Source organism: Poecile atricapillus, chromosome W (genome assembly GCF_030490865.1).
Source record: "Poecile atricapillus isolate bPoeAtr1 chromosome W, bPoeAtr1.hap1, whole genome shotgun sequence".
NCBI lineage: Eukaryota > Metazoa > Chordata > Aves > Passeriformes > Paridae > Poecile > Poecile atricapillus.
Window position 1 is genome coordinate 106,315,577 of NC_081288.1, and position 23,068 is coordinate 106,338,644.

General features: G+C 43.5%; 1 protein-coding gene across 1 annotated transcript; it reads left to right on the forward strand.

Annotated features, from left to right (window-relative positions):
* The first annotated feature begins 1,509 nt into the window (after positions 1–1,509).
* LOC131591497 (sorting nexin-18-like) lies at positions 1,510–22,767 on the forward strand. The gene is made up of 2 exons (XM_058862276.1): positions 1,510–3,028; positions 22,514–22,767. Exons 1-2 carry the CDS (start codon positions 1,510–1,512, stop codon positions 22,765–22,767), a joined length of 1,773 nt encoding a protein of 590 aa, XP_058718259.1.
* Positions 22,768–23,068: the final 301 nt, after the last annotated feature.

A 23,068-nucleotide genomic window follows, 5' to 3' on the forward strand; every position in this document is an offset into this window, starting at 1 on the left:
TCAGAGGTGTAGGTTTCCCAAATCCACGTTTGAGCGCTCTCAGGCTTGGGGTTTTATAGGATTTTTAAGTCCTCAGGCTAAAATTCCGAGCAGGCTCCATTCACCGAGTATTCTTGATTGTTCGGTGAATAGATTTCCTGGCTTGGAAGAATAGACCTGACTTGAGTCCGGACAGAGTCTCCTCATATGCAAAGAGACTCTGTATGTATTTTAATTCTGAGTTATCAATGTGATCCGGGGTTGGTGCTGATGGAAATCTCGACGGAGCCTTCCCCTTTGTGTTCCAATGATTGCTTTTCAACACCGGGATGTTCAGGTCTGGCAAGGCCTATCTTTTTGGGGCTTGTCTTTCTTTTGTCGATCAGATTGTTCCCTACAGGAATCTGCAGGGCGTTGCTCGGGTCCGGAGGCAGGTAATTTTCCCCGAGCCAGCTTCATTGTCGTTTTGATGATCCGTGTCCTGTCTGTTTGTCCGAGTTGATGGGCCTGCTTGAGTTCGTTATCTGGGTGTGGGTGGCAATCAGTGGTTTTTCCGGAGAGAATCCCGTTCTCCCCCTCCGCAAGGAGAGGCCTTTTACATTTCATATTTTTATGTCATTGCAAACACATTTGTCTTAGTTATAACCTTCGAATTTTTAATACAAACAATAATTTATTACAATGGTTTAGTTGATGAGGAGGTGTTAGGTTAGGTCATAGGTGGACTCGATGATCTCAAAGGTCTTTTCCAACCTAGTTCATTCTGTGATTCTGTAATACACTTACTGAAGAAAAGTTCAGGAAGGGACAGCATAAATTCTTATCACAACATGGAAACCCTGAAAAGAAAACAAAGCATCTGAGTTGACCCACAAGCTTCTTTGCCAAACTTGGAGAAGTGCTGAAACATCTTTTGAGGAGGGTTGGAAGTAATCGTCATGTATTCGAGTAATGAAAATCTTGTAAACTTATGAAAATTTAATCAACAGATATAAAGAGGCTGAACTTGCAATATTACAACCTGCAAAACTTGGTAATATCCACTCAAAACTCTACCATTTTATAACCGTATTATTGTTCTGGCTGTGAAAATGGGGTGCCTTTCTCGGGTGAGGGCAGAGGCCGTGGAGGGGAGGGTGAGCGGGAGCACGACCGGAGTTTGGCGCTCACCCCTCGACCGGTCCGCGTCAGGGTCCGGGCGGGGAAGGGGCGGGCCGGACCGTGCCCATCGATGGGGACGGCCGCTCTGCTCTCGGCTCCTCTGTCCTGCCTCTCGGCTCTGGATTAGCGAAACTGGCGACGTGGGACATTCACCGGTTCGGCCCCTGCGCCCTGCCTCGTCCGTCGAGGTGAAGCCGGGACTGGGAGCCGACCTCGCCGCAGCGCAGCGGAGCTCAGAGAACCAGCCGCTGCAGTGTCACTGCGGGCCAGACGCAGAGGGCCGTGGCTCACTCCTGCACAGCTCCGTCGTCGTGGTGAGGTGAGAGACGGTGGCGGGGAGCCCCCGGCGGGCTGTTGGGTGGTGGGGCCATGGCGCTGCGGGCCCAGGCGCTGTACGACTTCAGATCGGAGAACCCGGGGGAAATCTCGCTGCGGGAGCATGAGGTGCTGAGCCTCTGCAGTGAGCAGGACATCGAGGGTTGGCTGGAGGGTATCAACAGCCAAGGCGACCACGGTCTCTTCCCGGCCTCCTACGTGCAGGTGATCCGTGCGGCCGAGACGCCGCCGCCCGCCCGCTACGCCAACCTGCCTGCTGGCGGTTTCGAGCCATTGCTGCCCCCCGCCGCCTTCAAGCCGGCAACACTAGGGGCCCCTGCCACCGCCGGGTACCCTTTTCTGCCGCCACCCTACGGCGGCTCCTACCAGCTCAGCCAGGGCAGCGATGATGACTGGGACGATGACTGGGATGAAAGCTCCACGGTGGCCAATGAGCCAGGCTCCCTGAGCAGCTCCTATCCAATCTACAAGGCGGAGGGCAGACGGGCCTCTGGCCACTACTGCCTGTCCATGCAGTCTGACATGTCCCTGAGCTCCCGCAGTGGCCAGCTGGCAGGTCACCTGCACCCACCCAGCAGCAGCACCAAGAGTTCGGCCAAGGTAAGCCGCAACCTCAACTGCTTCTCGACCTTCGTCAAGTCTGGTGGGGAGGCCTTTGTGCTGGGTGAGGTATCAGGTTTTGTGAGGGACGGGGACAAGCTGTGCGTGGTGTTGGGCCCCCGGGGCCCTGAGTGGCAGGAGAACCCCTACCCCTTCCAGTGCTCCATCGAGGACCCCACCAAGCAGACTAAATTCAAGGGCATGAAGAGTTACATCGCCTACAAGCTGGTGTCCAGCCACACTGGGCAGCAGGTGCACCGCCGCTACAAGCACTTTGACTGGCTCTATGGGCGCCTGGCTGAGAAGTTCCCCATCATCTCCGTGCCCCACTTGCCAGAGAAGCAGGCCACTGGCCGCTTTGAGGAGGACTTCATCTTCAAACGTCGCAAAGGCCTGGCCTGGTGGATGGACCACATGTGCAGCCACCCTGTGCTGGCTCAGTGCGATGCCTTCCAGCACTTCCTCACCTGTCCCAGCACAGATGAAAAGACCTGGAAACAAGGCAAGTGCAAGGCTGAGAAGGATGAGATGGTGGGTGCCAACTTTTTCCTGACCATCAGTGTCCCTGCTGGCTCTGGGGCTGGCCTGGACTTGCATGAGGTAGAAAGTCAGGTGGATGGCTTCAAAGCTTTCACAAAGAAGATGGATGAAAGTGCCCTGCAGTTTAATCACACAGCCAATGAGTTTGCTCGTAAACAAGTCACTGGTATCAAGAAGGAATACCAGAAGGTGGGACACTCCTTTAAGTGTCTCAGTCAGGCATTTGAGCTGGACCAGCAGGCCTTCTCAGCTGGCCTCAACCAAGCCATAGCCTTCACTGCAGAAGCCTATGATGCCATTGGGGATCTCTTTGCAGATCAGCCCCGGCAGGACCTCGATGCTGTGATGGATTTGTTAGCACTCTATCAGGGGCATTTGGCCAACTTTCCAGATATCATCCACGTCCAGAAAGGTAACACCCTTACATGTTTTCTGAAACAATGAAATTTTATGTTTCAGTGGTATGCACACAGATATGGAGACAAAGGGCTAAATTTGCTCTGCATCTGGTTTGCTGGCCTTGAGTTAAATCTTTCAGTGTTTACTCAGGTAAGCTGTTGCTAAAAATACAAAATAACACATCAGTGGTAATTTGCATTCTGTGCCAAAGGTCTATACATTGTTGGGAACTTTATTGATCAGAGGTTACTGTGTTTGGTTGTGTATCTCTGAAAGAAACCACATTTGCCTATACTGCTGATACATTAAAGATTAATGGCCTTGTTTACAAAGCCTGAAGATAAAGTGGTATGCAAACATCTATTACTCTTTGATGTATGCTAGTTAACTTAAATCTCTGATCTAGTAGATAATAAATATAAAGTAAACCGAAGATGGAGATAATCTGATTGACTACTTTGTTTGAGGTGTACATGGTGGTGTGTGCATTTTTCAGTGTCAGACATTCAGATGAGATGTTGAAAGCTACTGGTGTTTGTCAGTTCAGCCATACATGAAACTCTCTTGCTGCCTTTGTAAGGATGATGGTCTTCCATGATGTTCTTAGTTGGAGTTGTTTATCCTTTGCCCTTATCACAAAAAGATGTTGCTCACTTGTTATTCTTTTATCATTTTTCTAGCTGAAAAATGCTTCTGAGGTTCAGGTTGCTGTTTGTATGATGTTTTGTGATCCACTGGAGTAAAAGGAACTCCAAATATGAAAAAATCATCTGCTACATAACTAGTGACACTTGTTCAGACAAATCTAAGCTTATAGCATGATATATGTGTAGTGGATTTCCCAGCTGTGAAGTTAATACTAATCATATATTCATCATTATGAAAAGACTAGCACATCATTCATTCTTTTTGCTGTTATATATGATCAGGAATGTGTGGGAATTAGAACTGTAAAAGAGACCGAGGAAACATCACATATTCAGTACAGAAATGGGTATGTGTAACAGTTATTGAATAAAATGTGCAAACTTGTGTATTGAAAATTATTTTGGAGATTAATAGGTGTCGTGGTTTTAAAGCAGTAACTAAAAAATTACTAGAAAACTTACTTATTTCTTGCTGTGAGATATGGATTAGAACAAGAGCAAAACAGGCTTAAAACTTAAAAGGAATAAAGAAAGTTTATTAACAAAACTACAAAAATAAAAACACCAGAATAAACTTCCAGAAAACTCTTTTATCCCCCACTATCCACCATTCCTTTGTTCACATGACAACATAGAGACAAAAAACTTTGGAACTTTGGTGTTTAGAACAGTTCCAATTCCTGCTAGAGTCTTTTCATCAGCCTTTGTAGAGAAACAGAAGTCTTCTGCTAATCTATGGAGTTTCTCACGAGAAAACTATTTCTGTTATAGCTTTCTATTTCTCTGATGCCAGCTGCCCTGAAATCTGTCATCAGTTCACTCCTCCCATTTCACATCACTCTGAGGTGTGTATGGGTCAATGAGTCTAGGGATGTCATTTTAAGGATGAGTTATTCAAAGGCAAAAGTTCTCTTCATCTGTCTTTGTGAGCTTCTCTGGAAAAACAGTTTTCTCATTGTCCTCAAGGCCTCAAATCTTCGCTTCACTCTGTTCCAGCACCTCACTGTATCACAATCACTCTACTTTTTGCTCAAAATCCACACTTTGAACACTCCATTCCTCCCAATATACTCTGTCATGAATTAAAGGAGCTTTTGTTTCAGAACACTATTGTCCATTTCCATAGCTTTAACAGAAAAAATATTTCAGCTTATAAAGCATCTCTTTATTTTTACTTCCCCATCTAAAACTTAACTCTTTTCTTCACTGTCTTCTTCATGTTGATTGTCTCTCTCTCTCTCTCTGTCTCTCTGGGAAAAAGGAGTAATCTGTACGTTTTATCCAGGTAGTAAAAGAATTAAAGTCTTGGAAAAGCTGCAGACGTTCATAGTGTCAGGTTTCAGTCCAGCAGCAGAAACTACAAACTAAGCCCGACCGGCCGGCTCCGTTTCTTTTCCACCCCTGTGGCCTTGTCCAGCCTGGAGGGGGGGAGGAGGCCAAGACAGAGCCTTGTTACTTTTTCAGAAGCTGGAAACCAAAAAGAGAGCAAGAGAACTCTGGCTTTACATCTTAAGGTGGTGTTCACAAGTTGATCTCACATTTCAATGGCCAAAACTGCTGTCAATTCTTAGAAATGACCGATAATTGGTCAGGAGAAAAGACTCTCATCAGCCACCAGCAGCTTCAACTTCCTTAGCTCTCAAAGCTATCTTAAAGGTAAAGTCACCCCATGACAATAGGTCATGTTCTACTCCACAAGAGGCAGAGCTTGAATTGTCACCCATGGTGAATCAATCTTTTTTACCCTTATGTGTCATTTTCATGATTATTGCATCTGGAAGAGTACCTTGAGTTTTACAGTAAAAAAGTTGGAAGAGTTTTTTCAATAGATCAAAAAGTCAGGCTTTCAGGAGGTGTGCATTATTGCTGGGAAAAACTGAGGAGGCAAAGTTGGTATAAAGTGCACAAACTGTTAATTTAAAAAAGTAAGCTTTTGATTAAAATTACGTGTATCAAAGTCAGATTTCCATTCTTCTGTCAAATCTTGAAAATTATGAGTGGAAACTTAAATGATCAATATTGTTTTGAATAGAAAAGGGAAGTGTGTAATCTATTCTTAAAGGAGTTCTGTTAGTTGCTGTGTCAGTGTGTTCTGATAGCAACTTTAAAGTATTTTAAATTTGGAAAGAAGGATGACCTTGGTAATGCCTCGTGTTTGAGAGTAGAGAATTTTAGAGTGAGTTGTCAAATAATAATAGGATTATTTGTAAGCTTCTGGAAAAAAAACAGAGGGAAAGATTTTTAATTAGGTGAAATAACACAGCAGATGAGATATACTATTTAAACACTGTATCCTTAAGTTTTAGGACTATATAAGTTCTTCAATGTAATATTCTTGGAGACTGTAATCTGAGGATTGTGAAGAAGTTATATGCTTGACTCAACTCATATTTCCTTCAACTTGTATAGGCCTGTTTCCTTTATAGTTGTTTAAATCTGCACTTATTGCTTAGGTTTGCCATGCTGAACCAGAGAAAACTCATCTAACTGAGCTTCCACTAGACTACTGCATGAGCATGTTGTATGTAGAGCTGATTTTGTGCCAGAGCACTGTCTTGGAACTGGTTGGAGAAATGTACAGTCAGTCTGTGTGCAGGTGTTGATGCTCTACCACCTCTTGTCTAAAACTGCCTTTAACACAATATTATCCCTGGTACATATTTGCCTTTAGAAAATGGTATGTTGTGTTTGTTTTGCATGGCCTGGTTTTTGGTAGCGGGGGGTGGGGGGGGCACAGAGGTGGCTTCTGTGAGAAGCTGCTGGAAGCTTCTACCATGTCTGGCAGAGCCAATCCCTGATGGCTCTGAAGATGGACATGCCGCTGGCTAAGGCTGGACCAATTAGAGATTATGTTAATGCCTCTAATAACATATTTAAGAAGAAAATCAAAACAAAGTGGGGGCAGTTTTAATCCCAGCTAGAGAAGAGGAGAAGGTGAGAATATGTGAGTGAAACAACATGGAGACACTAAGGTCAGTGGAGGAGGTGGTCCAGGTGCCAGAGCCAAGATTCCTCTGCAGGCCATGCTGATGACCATGGTGAAGCAGGCTATCCCCCTTCAGCCCATAGAGGTCCACGGGGAATGCAGAGATCCACTCACAGCCCGTGGGGGAGGTTCCCATGCTGGAGCAAGTGGATGTCTAGAGGAGGCTGTCATCCAGTGGGAGACCTGGTAGAGAGAGGGGCCCCTGCTTCCAGGCTGAAGCAACCTGTCCTTGGAGGACTGCACCCTGTGGAAGAGTCACCTATGCCACAGCAGTTTTGGGAGGATTGTTTGCCCATGGGAGGGACTCACATTGCTGTAGTTTTCAGAGGACTGCTGTTCATGAGATTGGACCCATGCTGGAGAAGTTCAGAGAACTGTCTCCTGTGGGAAGGGACCCCATGGCGTAGCAGGGAGAGTCCTCTCCCTGAGCAGTGGAAGAAAACCTCAGGTGATGAACTGACCAGAACCCCCCACCCCCTGTCTCCGTGCACTGTTGGTGGGAAAGAGGGAGGGGCTGGGGGAAAAAAGGTGGTTTTAAGGACTTATTTTACTTCTCAATTTTGTGCTGTGATCTTAGTAATAAATGCACTTTATATCCCCAAGTCAAGCCTGTTTTGCCCTTGAGTGTTTTCTCCGGTCCTTAACTTATGAATCCTTTGTTTAAATTTTTCTTACCTCATTCCAGCTGTGGCAGGGGAGGGCAAGTGAGCAGCTGTTGGCTGTAGTGGGTGCCTGGCATTTGACCAGTGTCTAACCACATGTGTTTGAGATACTGGTCTTTTGAGTGTCCATGTTAATTACAGGAACAGGGTTAGAGCCAGATTAAATGTTTGTTGTTATCATTCCCTTTACAACCCGCAGAACTCCGGCCAGCTCTGCTCCGCCCCCCTCCACAGCCTTGTCCGGCCTGGGGTGGGGGAGGAGGCTGAACCGGAGCCCTGTTACCTCTTTAAAAGCCGGAAACTAAAGAGACAAAGAAATTCCTGGGCTTAGATTTTAAGGTGGTGTTCACAGGTTGATCTCACTTTTCAGTGGTCAAAACTACTGTCAGTTCTCAGAAATGGCCAGTTATTGGCCAGGAGAAAAAACTCCCATCAGCCTCCAGCACCCTTAACTTCTTTAGGTGTTTCTCTTTGTTTCTTAAATGTCAATCTATCACATCCTCCCATGGCAAAGATTACATGTATTTGCTGCACATCAGGAAGTCTATCCAGATTGCCTATTTAGTTCCAACAGGGTAGAGAAGTTTTGATTAGAGCTCACACACATAGATTTGACCAAAGACAATAATACATTGTCAGCTCTCATGTTTTTATGGGTACTTGTTCACCACAGGCAGTAAGATCCTGTCTATTGGGAAAACCTTGTAGAGAGTTAGAGAGTAGCAAGACGGTGTAGCTACTGAAAAAGTAAAAATTGTTTTGGAGAAAGAGGAAGTAATTTTATTTTAAAACTATGTAATACCTTTTCAGCCTGAAGCTTATGAAGAATCTAGATAGTCACATGTTTCTTTCTTGCAGCTGAGAGAAATCCAGGTCTTACTAAAAGGATTTCCATCCAAACAGGGAAGACAAGAATTGGTAGACTAAAACCAGAGAGTAGCTCCCAGAACTTTTCCAAATCTTTGTAAGCACATAATTAAAAACAAATGACCTATCCAATTTTGCTATTTTGCAAGTCACCTTTGAAACAAAGTGTGCTGGTTTTGGCTAGGGTAGAATTAATTGTCTTCACAGTGGCCAGTATGGGGCTGTGTTTTGGGTTTATGCTGAACACAGGATTGATTATACATAAATGCTTTTGTTATTGCTGAGCAGGGCTTGCACAGGGCCTTGCGGCCTTTTCTGCTTTTCCTACTGCTGTGCTGGCAAGGGTATTGGCAGTACATGGGAGGTTGGGAGGAGACACAACCGGAACAGGTAACCCTAACTGACCAAAGGGATATTCCAAACCATGTGACATCATGCTCAATATAGAAAGTGGAGGAAAGAAGGAGGAAAGGGGAAGACATTTTTAGTGATGTCATTTGTCTACTCAAGTAACCGTTACACGTGATGGGGCCCTGCTTTCTCTATTAAACTGTCTTTATCTCAACTCATGAGTTTTCTAGCTTTTACCTTTCCAATTCTCTTCCTGATCTTACTGGTGGGGGAAGTGAGCGAGAGGCTGCATGGTACTTGGGTGCCAGCTGGGGTGAAACCACAAAACAAGGACATGTTTCAACCTTTCCAGCCTCTTTCCATGACTTCATTGTTAGATTTTATTTGAACAGTTAAAATGCCACGTTAATGTGTGCAAACTGTATAAGCTCATCCAGATGGTACCTTAAATTGTCTGGTTCAAATAACTGAAAATTCTAATTTAAAAATGAAATCACATTTGGCTTAGCCTCCAAAATATTAGTTTTATTGGCAAATGGCAAATGCTTTCTACACAATATCTTGTTTATCTCTTTCACAAAGGCCATGAGAATTTAAATTAAAAAAAAATTAAAAAGTGAAAAGTGTGGTTTGGAGTGGTTGTCTCATGAAACTGGTAACAGAATAGATACATTTAAAAAATCTGTTTAGGTCTTGTCAGTGATTTTCAAGGGAAAACTGGTTCATTGCTTGCATAGCAGTGTGGTGTAACATGACCCAGTGAAACATTTATACTGGAGGTGCTGCACGCCAAAACTTGTAGATTTTTTGGGGGGACTCTAGAGCTGAAATGCACATTGTGAATGGAATAATTTAAATATTTTCCAGTTGCATGAGCATTTTGAAGACTCTGAACATGCACAGTGTCGTGGTTTTGAACCAGTAATTAACAAAAAGGGGAAAAAAAAAGAATTATTTATTTCTTGCTGTGAGATATGGATTAAAATAAGAGCAAACCAGGCATAAAACTTAAAAGGAGTAAAGAAAGTTTATTGACAAACTACAAGAATAAGAACACCAGAATAAACTTTTAGAAAAACCTTTTCATTTCTCACTGCCCGCCATTCTTTTGTTCACATGATAACAGAGACAAAAACTTTATAATTTTGATGGTTTAAATAATCTCGATTCTTTCTACAGTCTTTCTATCAGTTTCTGTAAAGAAACAGAAGTTCCTTTCTGTTAATTTATGGAGTTTTTCACAAGAAAACTATTTTTGTTATAGTTTCTTGTTTTTCTGATATCAGCTGCTCAGAGCTGCTGTTATCAAAGCTCACTCCTCCTATTCCACATCACTCTGAAATGTGTTATAGGTCATTAGTTTGGGGATAGCATTTTAAGGATAAGTTATTCAAAGGCAAAAGGTATTCTTTGTCTGTTTTTGTGAGCTTCACTAGAAAACAGTTTTCTCATTGCCTCTCAAGGCTTCAAATCTCTCAGCACTTCTCTATACCATAATTACTCTACTTTTTCTCAAATTTACACTTTGAACACTCTGTTCCTCCCCATACTCTGTCATGAATTAAAGGAGTTCTTTTCAGGACTTCATTGTCCATCCCCATAGTTTTAACAGAAAGATATTTCAGCTTAATTAAAGCATCTTCTTAATTCTCTACCTTTCTTGAAGTTTCTTTTCTTTCTTGCCACTAGTAGTTTATAAAGTCTCTTTTCATGTTGATCACTCTCCTTTTCTCTTTCTGGATAAAAAGATTAATCTGCAAGTCTCATCTGGATAAGAAAAAGTTAAAATCTTGCCCAAGCTTTTGTAGATGGTTCGGTGATCTCTGCTGAACAGGAGCTGGAGCTGTCTGCGATGAAAAGTTTCTCATAGCTGCTCTGGAAAGCATAGTTACTGTCTCTGCTTGCAGCAGGCTTAGAGCTCTTCTCCTTCTTTACTCGGCAGTTTTCTGGTAAATTCCATCACGGCAAAACCTGCAGCCAAGCCAGGAACCGGCCTGGCCCAGCTTAGCCCGGGGCAAGCCCCCCAGGCCTCCATCTCCCGGCCGGGAGAACAGCAGGCCCAGCCCGGCCCCCCACCCAGGCCGCATGGCCTGGGCAGGGAACCAGAGGCCAGCCGGAGGTCTGCTACTTTTTACAGCCAAGCAACAAAGAGAACTACAGAGTTCTGGTTTTTTCCTTTAAGGTGGGGTTCACAAGTTGATCTCACTTTTCAATGGCTAAAACTGCTGTCAATTCTCAGCAATGACCGATAATTGGTCATGAGAAAAAAACTCCCGGCAGTCCCCAGCAACTTTAACTTTCTTAAAGGTAAAGTAACTCCATGACACACAGGTATGATTACAGTCCTTGTAGCTCTGCATAAATTTGCCATGTATGCTCTTCCTATGTCTGTGTACTTCAGTTTGCAGATGTATGTGTTGTGAGTCTAATCAGATCTTAAATATGGCATTATTTAAAAAAATAAACATTTATCATGTTCATTAACACTGGTAACTTTTTAAAATTGAATGACATTTGACACTGCTTTCTAACATCATCATTAACTGTTTATATATTAATTAAATCAGTGTAAATTTTGAAAGCACCTGTTACAATCCGCTAATTATAGGCGAGGAAAGTGAGCTCTCTGTGGATTGCAGATAGAAACATTAGGTTCGAATATTCCCCAAAATGAGATTAAAACCAAATGAGGTTAAATGTTGATACCAAAAAAAGGTATATTTTATTTAACAGTAAATAAGAGAGAAATAAAGACAAAGAAATAGAAAAAGAGATGGGAAGGTACAGGAAGAGTGACAGAAACAGATTTAGTTAGATAACAGAAAGATATCACCCCTCCATGGGTTACAACAACATCTTGTTGCTTCCCTCCATCTGGTCTTCTTGGTGGTGAGGATCCCCTGCTGGAAGGCATAGAATTCAATAGATTAATATACATTTGGGCCAGGTGGGAATGCCCAGGCACCTCCCCTGCAAAAGGGCAAGTTTGACACGGTTTCTTTCAAGACTCTGGATTGGTTGCATCATTTTGCATCACATGCAGTGCTTTGGTGCAAGGCTTCAGGAATAAGTCTGGGGAGCACTTCAGGGGCTTTTGATGGATTATGACACCTCTCCAGCTACCTCTCACATGAATGTCCTGTGGATGCAGCTTTCCCAGGGTAGGGGGGAGCTTTTTTACAACTGAGCCAGTTTCTGTAAGGGAGGATGGGTATTCACTGCCTATGACCAGAGGTTTTGCCACACACCCAAAAACATCCTTCTCCTCCCCCCTTGTTTAGGGAGGGGGAGTCTGTGCAAACCTGGCAGTAAGAGATAAGCTTGAGGGCTATGGCCTCCCCCAGCATGAAGCCAGGAAGGGATGATTTTCATGACAGCTGCTGGACTTGTCCCTCCCACGGATGCTGTCCCAGCTTTATCTATTTCTTCCCAGACCTGAGATGATCGAACCAAAGTGTCACTTTACCTTATGTCAAGTTGTCTTAGGTGGCTTAACTCACGGTTCATGGTTTCAGTCAGGAGACCCATTGAGGGTGAGGTGGGCTTTGTACATGGTTGTCATGGGGTGACTTTACCTTTAAGGTGGTTTTGGGAGCTAAAGAAGTTGAAGTTGCTGGTGACTGATGGGAGTCTTTTCTCCTGACCAATTATCGGTCATTTCTAAGAATTGACAGCAGTTTTAACCATTGAAAAGTGAGATCAACTTGTGAACCCTACCTTAAGATGTAAAGCCAGAGCTCTCTTGTTCTCTTTGTTTCCTGGCTGTGAAAGGTAACAGAGCTCCGGCTGGCCTCCTGTTCCCTGCCCGGCCATGTGGCCCGGGCGGGGGCTGGGCTGGGCCTGCTGCGGCTCCCAGCCGGGAGATGGGGGCCTGCGGGGGGCTTGCCCCGGGCTCTGGCTGGGCCAGGCTGGTCCCTGGCTAAGCTGCAGTTTTTGCTGTGACAAAATTCATCAGAGACTGCCGGGTAAAGAAAGGACAAAAGTTCTGGACCTGCGGCAAGCTGAGACAGCGACCACACTCTCCAGAGCAGCCATGAGGAATCTTCTATCAAAGACAGCTCCAGCTCCTGCTCCGGCAGAGATCACAGAACCATCTACAAAAGCCTGGGCAAGATTTTAACCTTTTCATTACCCAGATGAGACTTGCAGATTAATCCTTTTATCCACAGAGAAAAAAAGAGAGTAATCAACATGTAAAGAGACTTTATAAAACTATCAGAGACAGTAAAGAAAAGAATTAAGCTTCAGAAAAGGTAGAGAATAAGGAGATGCTTTATGAGCTGAAATACCTTTCTGTTGAGGCTATGGAAATGGACAATAAGGTCTTGAAAAAACTCCTTTAATTCATGACAGAGTATATAGGGAGGAATAGAATGTTCAAAGTGTAAATTTTGAGTAAAAAGTAGAGTGATTGTGATGCAGTGAGGTGCTGGAACAGGGTGAAGCGAAAATTTGAAGCCTTGGGGGGCAATGAGAAAACTGTTTTCCAGTGGAGCTCACAAAGACAGATGAAGAAGACTTTTGCCTTTGAATAACTCATCCTTAAAATGACATCCCTAAACTCATGGCCCATAACACACCTCAGAGTGATGTAAAATGGGAGGAGTGAGCTCTGATGACAGCATTTTCTGGGCAGTTGACATCAGGGAAATAGAAAACTATAACAGAAATAGTTTTCTTGTGAGAAACTTCATAAATTAACAGAAAGATACTTCTGTTTCTCTACAAAGACTGATGAAAAGACTGTAGCAGGAATTGGGACTGTTTTAACCACCAAAGTTCTAAAGTTTTTTTTGTCTCTGTTGTCATGTGAACAAGAGAATGGTGAGTAGTAGGGGATAAAAAGGGTTTTCTGGAAGTTTATTCTGGTGTTCTTATTTTTGTAGTTTGTTAATAAACTTTCTTTATTCCTTTTTAAGTTCTAAGCCTGTTTTGCTCTTGCTCTAATCCATATCTCACAGCAGGAAATAAGTAATTTTTTAGTTACTGGTTTAAAACCACGACAATGGTGCAGCTTCCTTGGTGCAGCTTCATTTTACATTTTTGCCCTAATGGGGAAAAAGTCTTTTATGGCAATGTTTAAGCCATGAACTCGTAACATTTCAGTCTCTGGCACCACCAGATGAATATTAATAGTTTCTGAAATCTCTAGGAAAGACTTTTACTTTCGTGTGATCTCTGAATTGTGTAGATTAGAATATGATTCAATTGTGACCTGAAGAATGTAGAGTAGTATAATTTATTAGCCTAGATTTATAGGATACTAGTATTTTATTCTGGAGTTGGTTTTGGGTTTGTTTTTTGGGGTTTTTTTTGATCAATGATCAATGAAATAAAAAAATAAACTTCATTAGTTTTAACCAATCTGATCCTGCTGCTGGCACCGCTGCATGTAAAAAAGATTTTTCTTTTTTGTTTTTTTTGGGCTACACTAGAGATGGTGAGGTCAATTAGCTGTAGCAGCTGGTGCCAAGCTTTTAGCCTTCATGCTGGTGGGCCATGGGGATCAGGAAGGTGTGAAGCCAGGCCCTGCCACCACCTCAGCCTTGCGGAGAGTCACTGCTCTTGACCTCCCAGCATCTCTTTGGCACACCAACTTCAGAGTATGGCCTCTGCCACTCAAATACCAGCATCCTTGGCCATGCAGTCTTCAGTGTACACTTAAACTTGTTAATAATTTCCCTGCTACAGTTTAAAAAAGAAAAGGAAAATCTTCTCTACTGTCTTTCTACAACTGCATCACATCAGAGGGGAATTTCTTATGCTCACAACTGAAAGTTCCTACCAGGGCTGCAGACAGGACGTGCCATGAAGAGAGCGGTCTAAATGCAAATTAAGGACAAAAATATTATTTTAAGAGTAGAGAAATACTGAGAACAGAGAAAATATTTTCTGCATATTTGCTATTCAAAACACCCCCCAGCCAAGTTAAAAAGTTGTTGTTAGAAGTTGTACAGAGAAAAATCACACATGCTTCTCTGAATTTTAGAAATTACAGATTTTATTTATAATGCAAGGCACAACCCCCATTTCAAAAATGGGAAAAGCTCCTTTTCCCTAAGTCTGCCAAATCATGTGGTATTTTAACTTCCTGGTGGTTTAACCCCATCCAGGAGCCAAGTCACACACAGCCTCTCACTCACTCCCCCACCAGTGGGATCAGGGAGAGAACTGGAGGGGTAAAAGCTAGAAAACTAGTGGGTTGAGATAAAGACAGTCTAATAGGGAAAGCAAAAGCTACACACACAAGCAAAAGCAAAGCAAGGAGTTCATTCCCTGCTTCCCATGGGCAGGCAGGTGTTCAGCCATGTGCAGGAGAGATGACTTGTATAGACAAACACTGCAACTGAATATCCCACTTTTCCTTCTTTTTCATTCAGCTTTATATACTTAGCATGATGTAGCCTGGAATATCCCTTTGGTCAGTTTGGGTCACCTGTTCAGGCTGTGTCTCTTTCCAAATTCCCATTGTAAAGGAGTTATATCTTATTTAGCTAGTAATCTTGTGGTCCTCTGAATTTTGCAAGGAGCTGTGTTTTAGTTAACTAAGGAATCTATGATTTTTTTGACTTAATTATCTTTGCCGTTTTCAGTTTAAATCTGTGTTTCAGTAGAACAAGATAGAAACCCTGGGAAAATTAAGGAGTAGTCTAACTGCACCTTCAGGAAATTACTCCATAGACCTATACACCCCAGAAAACTTAATCAATAGAGAATTGTTTAGCTAGAGGAGCAAATTCAATAAAGTATTGTTTAGCTAAGAGGAGGTTTGGGTTATCTTTTAACTAAAGAGAAATGCACTGTCTTAATGGTAATTAAAAGAATAAGAAAACTGGGACTTAGCAGAAGTGGAATGCGCATGTGCGGGAAGTTGCCAACCTGAAAATTCATCTAAAGTGGTGAAGACAATAGCTGATGAAGAGCTGACACCCCCCAATGATATCAGGAAAGGGACACTAGATGGCAGTCTTGCTTCACAAAAGAGTAGCAAGGCAAAATTTGAGAAGGCATCTATGATGCAAAAAGATGGGTAGACTCTGGGAGGGGGCTGTGGGGAGGTCTTGAATGATACAGTGTATTTAAACCCCCGGAAATAGTTTTTTCGTTGGACATGTCTATAGCAAATAAATTCTCAATATGTGCCCAGCCTGGCCATAGCTGCAATAAGGGGATATTCTGTCTAACAGAACTTTTCTCTTGGATCAGAGTTCTTTATTTCAACATGCACCCCCAGCCTCCTTGCCAGCATGGCAGTATGAGAAGCAGAAAAGGCTCTGTGCAAGCCTTGCTCAGCAATAACAAAAACATCTCTATATTATCAACCTTGTGTTCAGCACAAATCCAAAACACAGCCCCATACCAGCCACTGGGAAGAAAGTTAACTCTACACCAGCGCAAACTAGCACACTGTAGTAAGAGCATACTTTGACCTTCCATTCTACCTGACTGCCAGGTGAGGGGCTGGAGATGGGCAGGTGATGAGCCACAGCAGGCAGGGAAATAAGTGGGAACGAAAGACATGGAGCAGCAGCTGTGCTGATTGATTCCCTCCCAAATCAGTGCCCATAGAGAAAACTCAGACACTGCTGTTGTCTCGGTTTTGAAAGACAGGTGTCTGCTAGGGAGGGCAGGAGCCTCTCCTGGAATAAAAATGTAGACACCCTCCCTCCGAATTATTATAATTCTGAAATCAAGGGCTCTCAGGCAGAGATCTGGGGATAGGAATAACAGTTCTTTACTAGTATAACCAGGCAAACAAACAACAATAACTACAGCATTAGCAAGAAAACAGAACCAGGGACCCAGTGACAGCTTTCTCGGCTGAGACGGGAAGAGATGGAGGAGAGGCTTTGCTTCACAAACCCCCTCCGGCGGGAAGTCCTGGTGCTCCTGCAGGGCTCTGAGGAACACTCAGCTGGAACAGCAGGGATGAGCTGAGATCCTGGGCTGGCGGCTGAGGTGTATCAGCAGCTCCGCGGCGGTGGCTGGCACTGCCACACGTCCCTGCAGGACAGGGGGTGCGAGTCCCACCAACGAAGAGGGAGGAAGGAGAAGAAGCAGCACCTCCGTCTGGGTGATGGCGAAATTTCCTTTTCTCCACCGCAACATCTCTGCGTGCCCTAAGTGTCCTTCTCCGAAGCTGAAGAAGCCCGCCAAACTGTCCCCACCCTCCTCTTTTCCTGCCCCTTTCCCCCCCTGGGCCCAGACGAACTCTTTGTGTTTTCTCAAGCACTCACCAAGTGCCCGCAGTCAGGTTTTCCCTGCAACTAATGGGTAAAAATTCCACAGGTGAGCCAGAACTAAAAAGACACTTAACCCCCAACAGCTGTGCATAATCTCATGTTCCAAATATGAACCGAAGAGATGTGTCAGAGAACTAGGGAAAGACTTGTAAGAACTGGCTTGTTAAATGGATGTGTAAAGTAAAGAAAGATAACATCACTGGTGAGAAACTACAATTTTACTGTTTAATGGTGTTTACTACATGTGTAGATTCTGGCTGACAAGAAGATAAACCTGCTTCTGCAGCAGTGTCTTAGGGTGACTTTATGATGCTTGTATCCCAAATCGCTTTATGTTACATATTAAGTTCTGCACCTTTAAGACTGGCTCTGAGAGCAAAGAGAGGGAACGAGAAGCACAGTTTGTATTGAGAAAGAGCCCTCACTCCCCCACATCCTTCTCCTAGACTGTATTGTCTGCAACATGGACAGACAGCGGGACAGAGCTCTCTTTTGTTTTTAGTTAACTGAGGCAGAGAAGTTCCCTGGACTGTTTTTTTTCCTTTTTTCTTAGATCTGTTCAAACTTACTCTGGACTGAAAACCCAGACAAACCCCGGGAGTTCACACCTGTGGCCCACTGGGGCCTGGGCCTCAGCACTTTCCAGCGCCGGAGGGACTGATAAGAACCTGAGTGAGCTGAGCTACACCTCATGAAAAAGACTTTTTCTAAATTTGCCATCTCATCAAACAGCGAGAGGTTTTATTGTTTAATATTATTAAATTTCTGTTAAATAAACAGTTTTTTCCCACTTTTCTCCAAAGAAATCTTTTTTCCCAAATCAGTTGAAGGAGGGGCTGCTTGAATTTACTTTCTGATAAACCCCCATTTAGAAGTTCTCTCCCAAATTTGCTCTAAACCAAGACAAGCCGATAGCACGGAGATCATCCTGCTGAAAGATAGGCAGAGAACTTTCTCTGTTAGCTCGCTGGTTAGTGTCACTTCAGAGACTATAGGAAAACATTTCTTTGCAATGTATAGGGAGTCCTGTCTATGAACTGTAGTCACAGTATGGTGTATTGGGTTTTCATGGACAGGTTTTTGTGGGGGGGCGGGGGTCAGGGTGGCTACAATGGGAGCTTCTGTGAAGAAGATAGAAGCTTCTCTCATGTCCAGCAGAGCCAGTGTCAGCCAGATCCAGGACAGACCTGCCACTGGCCAAGGCCAAGCCAATCAGTGACAGTGGTAGCAGCCCTGGGATAACATATTTAAGAAGGAGGAAAAGAAAAATTGTGGCCAGAACCTGCAGCTGGAGAGAGGAGTGAGAATATGTGAGAGAAGTAACCCTGTAGGCATCAAGGTCAGGGAAGAAGCAGAGAAGGAGGCACTCCAGGTGCCAGAGCAGAGATTCCCCTGTAGCCCATGTAGGACCCCATGCTGGAGCAGGTAGATGCCTGAAGGAGGCTGTGACCCTGCAGGAAGCCTGTGCTAGAGCAGTCTCCTGACTGGACCTGTGACCCTGTAGAGAGAAGCCCACACTGGAGCAGGTTTGTCAGGACTCATGACCTCATGAGGGACCCCCCCCTGCTGGAGCAGATCTTGAAGAAGTTCCATGGGTTATATATGCTCAGGTCCAGGTGGGAATGCCCAGGTACCTCCCCTGGGGTGGGGAATTTCACACTGATGCAATGCTGTAGATCATGGGACACTTTTTAAGTCTTTGATGGTGTATGGCACCTCTGAAGATGTCACAGCTGCCTCTCAGGTCAGCACACTTGAGTCAATTATGGCCCATCAGAAGGGGTGATTACTTCCAGGCTACATGTGAATGTCCTGGTGCTTCCCAGAGGGGAGTTTTCACAGCTGATCCACTTGTGTAAAGACTTTGGCATGATAAAAACCATTATCCCACCTCGATGGATTTGCCTCTTATCAGCCTCTTCCCTTATCTTGTTCAACACCCAGCTGTATCCTGAGGTGGCAGGTGTGCTCACCCTCTGCCCCTGGGTGGTTATTTTGCACATCCTCAGCTTGCACCCTGATTGTTTGAGCCATTAACATTCCAGTCCCTCACAGGAAGGGGCAGGGGTGTTTTAAGTTTTGTGTTTATTGTTCATTATCCAGCTCTGATTTTTATTTGTAATAAATTCAATAATTTCTCAAAGTCTGTTTTGCCCATGACAGTTATTGGTGGATGATCTCTCCCTGCCTTTGTCTCCACCCAGGAGCCTTTTGTTATAGTTTTTCTCCCCTGTCCAGCTGAGGAGGGGAGTGATAGGGCAGCTTTGGTGGGCATCTGGCATCCAGCCAGGGTCAACCCTCCATGTATGTTAAGAAATGTAATGCAAAAGGAGAAAATTAGTTAAGACATTGCAAATAGTTAAAGGAACAAATAACTTAATTGGGATCATAAAGGTTGTGGAAAATGCCGTATTACTAACATTTTGTGATAAGGTAAAAGCTTTATTGATCTGATTCATTTCAGTTATATGAATGAAATATGTATATAATATTTAAGGCAAATAAGTTGCTCTTATGGGAAATTGAGACAAATAAATGTCTAAGACTCATCTTGGTGTTGTCACTAGATGAGTCTGCTTTACTGCTTTAGGTGAATCTAGTTTGGGTGATATTTTGGTTTTGTAAGATGTGTATGCTTTAATTAGCTATTTGGACAAGGAAGACTATCAGTTCTTTTGTTCTGTGTTTCTTCTAGTTCTTACAAGCTTGTGTTAGCTTTACCTGGATCTCTACAACTTTGAAATAAACTTTTAGATTATATAGTAATCAATAATTAATTTGGGGATATCTGCAATATAAAAGCAAAATGGTGTATTACCAAGATTTTGTGTAGTCTGATCTCCTTTTTATATTTCACAAAACTTGTGAAATGTGATATTTCACAAAGTCCAGTTTCTGAATGAGGCTATTTTTCTGGTATTTATGTAGGCTTCAATTGATCTGACTAGTTCTCTAATGCTTTCATGTTTTTCCACTGCTGGTGATATGCAGATAGAAAAAGAACTCTATAACTCACAGAATAATTATGAGTAGGTGTGAATTTTATTCAGTGCTGAGGTGCATGGGGATATCTGCTCCGAAAAGCATGCACACCTTTGAGATTTGGTTTTCTCCTTTTATCCTTTACAAACTAGGGTTACACAATATGCTTAATACATATTCATTTCTTAACCCCGCCTGTCCTCACTTCATATTACAATTAGCTCCATGCCCCTTTCAGTCCTTTGACCACCTTTTGGGACTTTAAATCCATTCCTTCCGGCTTAGGGTCCGAGGAATCCCCTTTATCCTGTGGTGCCTTTGTTTTTGCATCTTGTTTGTGTATTCTAGCTCCTTATCTTAACTTGCAGCCTGACCCTTTTCCTGTTCTTGTGGATCAGGGTGTCAGGGTATGGTTTTTGTCAAACCCCCCCTTTTTAGTCAAGTATTTCTTTGTTTATTTCCTAATTCTTAATTTTTCTGTTTCACTGGTATACTGTATTGGTTTTGCATGGCCTGACTTTTGGTGGGGGGGGGGGGGCACAGAGGTGCCTTCTTTGAGAGGCTGCTAGAAGCTTCCACCATGTCTGGCAGAGCAAATCCCCGATGGCTCTGAAGATGGACATGCCTCTGGCAAAGGCTGGGACAATTAGAAATGGTGGTAAGGCCTCTGCGATAACATATTTAAGAAGAAATGAAAACAAAGGTTGTGACGCAGTTTTGCTTTTCAGCCAGAGAAGAGCAGAGAGAGAATATGTGAGACAAACAACTATGCAGACACCAAGGTCAGGAAGAAGGAGGGGGAGGAGGTGCTCCAGGCACCAGAGCCAAGATGCCTCTTGCAGGCTGTGGTGACTAGGGCGAAGCAGGCTGTACCCCTGCAGCCCATGGGGATTCACAGGGAATGCAGAGATCCACCCACAGCCCTTGGGGGAGGTTCCTATGCCAGATGGATTCCCAGGTGGATGCCTGGAGGAGGCTGTGATCCTATGGGAGCCCCGTGGAGAGAGAGGCCCTGCACGTAGGCTAGAACAGCCTGTCCTTGAAGGATTGCATCCTGTGGAAGAGTGACCTATGCCACAGCAGTTTTGGGAGGACTGTTTGCACATGGGAGTGACTCATGTTGCAGCAGGTCCCAGGGAGCTACTGTCCATGAGAGTGTCCTGGTTTGGAAGACCAGTGTCTGCTAGGGAGGGCAGGAGCCTCCCTCGGAATAAAAAATGTAAACCCCTTCCCTCTGAATGACTGTAATTTTGAAATCAAGGGGCTGTCAGGAAATTATATGGGGATAGGAATAACAGTTCTTTACTAGTATGTATAACAAGGCAAACAAACAACAACTACGGCATTAATAACAAAACAGAAACAGGGACCCTGTGACAGCCTTCTTGGCCAAGATGGGGGGGGGGGGGGGAGGAGGAGGAAGAGGAGAAGAAGGAGGAGGAGAAGAAGAAGAAGGAGAAGAAGAAGAACAACAACACCAAATTCAGGCGAGAACTGTCTCCAGTGGGAGGGAACTCACAGTGCAACAGGGGAACAACTCCTCTCCCTGCAAGAAAATCTTGGGTGTTGAACTGAACGTAACTCCCATTCCCTGCCTCTGTGCCCCACTGGGGTAGGCAGTAGAGCTGGAAAGGAGGGAGGGGTGCAGGGGAAGGTGTTTTTAAGGGCTTATTTACTTCTCATTATCCTGATTTGGTTTTGTTAGTAATAAATTCACCTTATATATCTAAGTGGATCCTGTTTTGCCCATTATGGTATTTAATGAATGATCTCTCTCCCAGTCCTTATCTCAACTCATGAACCCTTCTTTAAAATTTCTCTCCTCTGTCCAGCTGCAGAGGATAGTGAGTGAATGGCTTTCGTGGGTGCCTGGCATCTGGCCAGCATCAACCCACGGCATGTATTTGTGAAAAACGAGTTTCACTTTCCTGATAAATTTTAAAAGGTTTAATATAAACAAAAAGACAATAGGACACAAAGATAATAAAGCAAAGGGTTAAAATGGCCAGGTGCTAGGCTCTCTGCCAAGAGCACACCTGGTGCTTTGGAAACACCCTTTATATACCATTTCTGCCACATGGATTTCATGCATATTTAAACTTTTCCAGGCACTGTTTTGCATGGCCACTCCTTGGATCTGCCTTTTTAGAGTATGCACATTTCTTGGCTTTGTGGTTTCAATTTCTCTCTTATCATCTTTTAATTTGGGCCTTGGCTCTTTCTTCCACAGGCGGTGAGTGCTGATAGCAGCCTGGGCCCCATCATCTGTTCACTGGAGGTAATCCTGCCTGCTCCGGCAGGACCTGAACCTAATGTCCAAAATTCTTCTGACCTATGCCTAAATTCTAGCTAATAGCAGGAGATAAAGACTGCATTCACATAAAAGCTATTATAACATTATACATATAATATTCATCTTAATACTTGCGAAAAGCCAATATCACAATATGTATTTATAACATATTTATCAGATATTCTCTGAAGTATACCATCAGATTCTTTAGACTGTGAAACAGGCAATTTTTGCAAGCTAGCATCTTAAAGTATTTTTTTTAACAAGATTCCCTGTTCTGTGATTTTTGATCTGAAAAAGCTTTAATTTTATTCCTTTTTGTTTCTATATATATATGCACACGTATATACATTTAGAATGAGCCTTCTATGAATCCTTGTTGTTGTTATTAAATCACTTGTTAAAGTACAGGAGTTGAGTCTACATTGTCCTCACAGTTCAACTATTTTGTTTTGTTCTTTACACAGGAGCCCTTACCAAAGTAAAGGAGAGTAAGCAACATGTGGAAGAGGGGAAGATGGAACTCCCAAAAGCTGAGGGCATTGAAAAAGGCTGTAACATTATTTCTTTTGCAACTCTAGCAGAAATTAATCATTTCCACAAAATTCGTGTGAGGGACTTTAAATTACAGATGCAGCATTTCTTGAAACAGCAAATACTCTTTTTTCAAAAAGTGACACAAAAGCTAGAGGAAGCTCTTCACAAGTATAACAGTGTTTAATCTCTGAACTTTGATTTGTGGAATTACCTCAGTATGAATGTGACTCAAGAAGCAGAGCAAACATTGCTCCTGCTGAAAAACTGTTGCCAGTGGTAGATTGTGGTACAAGGGTGGCTTTGTGTTCACCTGGAATCTTCATTTAATCTCTGATTATGTAGAAAGGAAAGAGTTATAGGGCTATGTAGTAGAAACAATACCAAACATTGTAACCAAGTTATACTGTGTATGCTTATATAACCATTGTAACTTTTTAAAAATAATGAGTATGTTATTTGCCTTATTGCTTTATGAAACGTGCTAT

Bases quoted from the DNA above. Each gene is read 5' to 3' on its own strand.
- LOC131591497 (XM_058862276.1), top strand. From the start codon at position 1,510: ATGGCGCTGCGGGCCCAGGCGCTGTACGACTTCAGATCGGAGAACCCG. The intron at 3,029-22,513 runs GTAACACCCTTA...TTCTTTACACAG, and splicing joins TATCATCCACGTCCAGAAAG to GAGCCCTTACCAAAGTAAAG.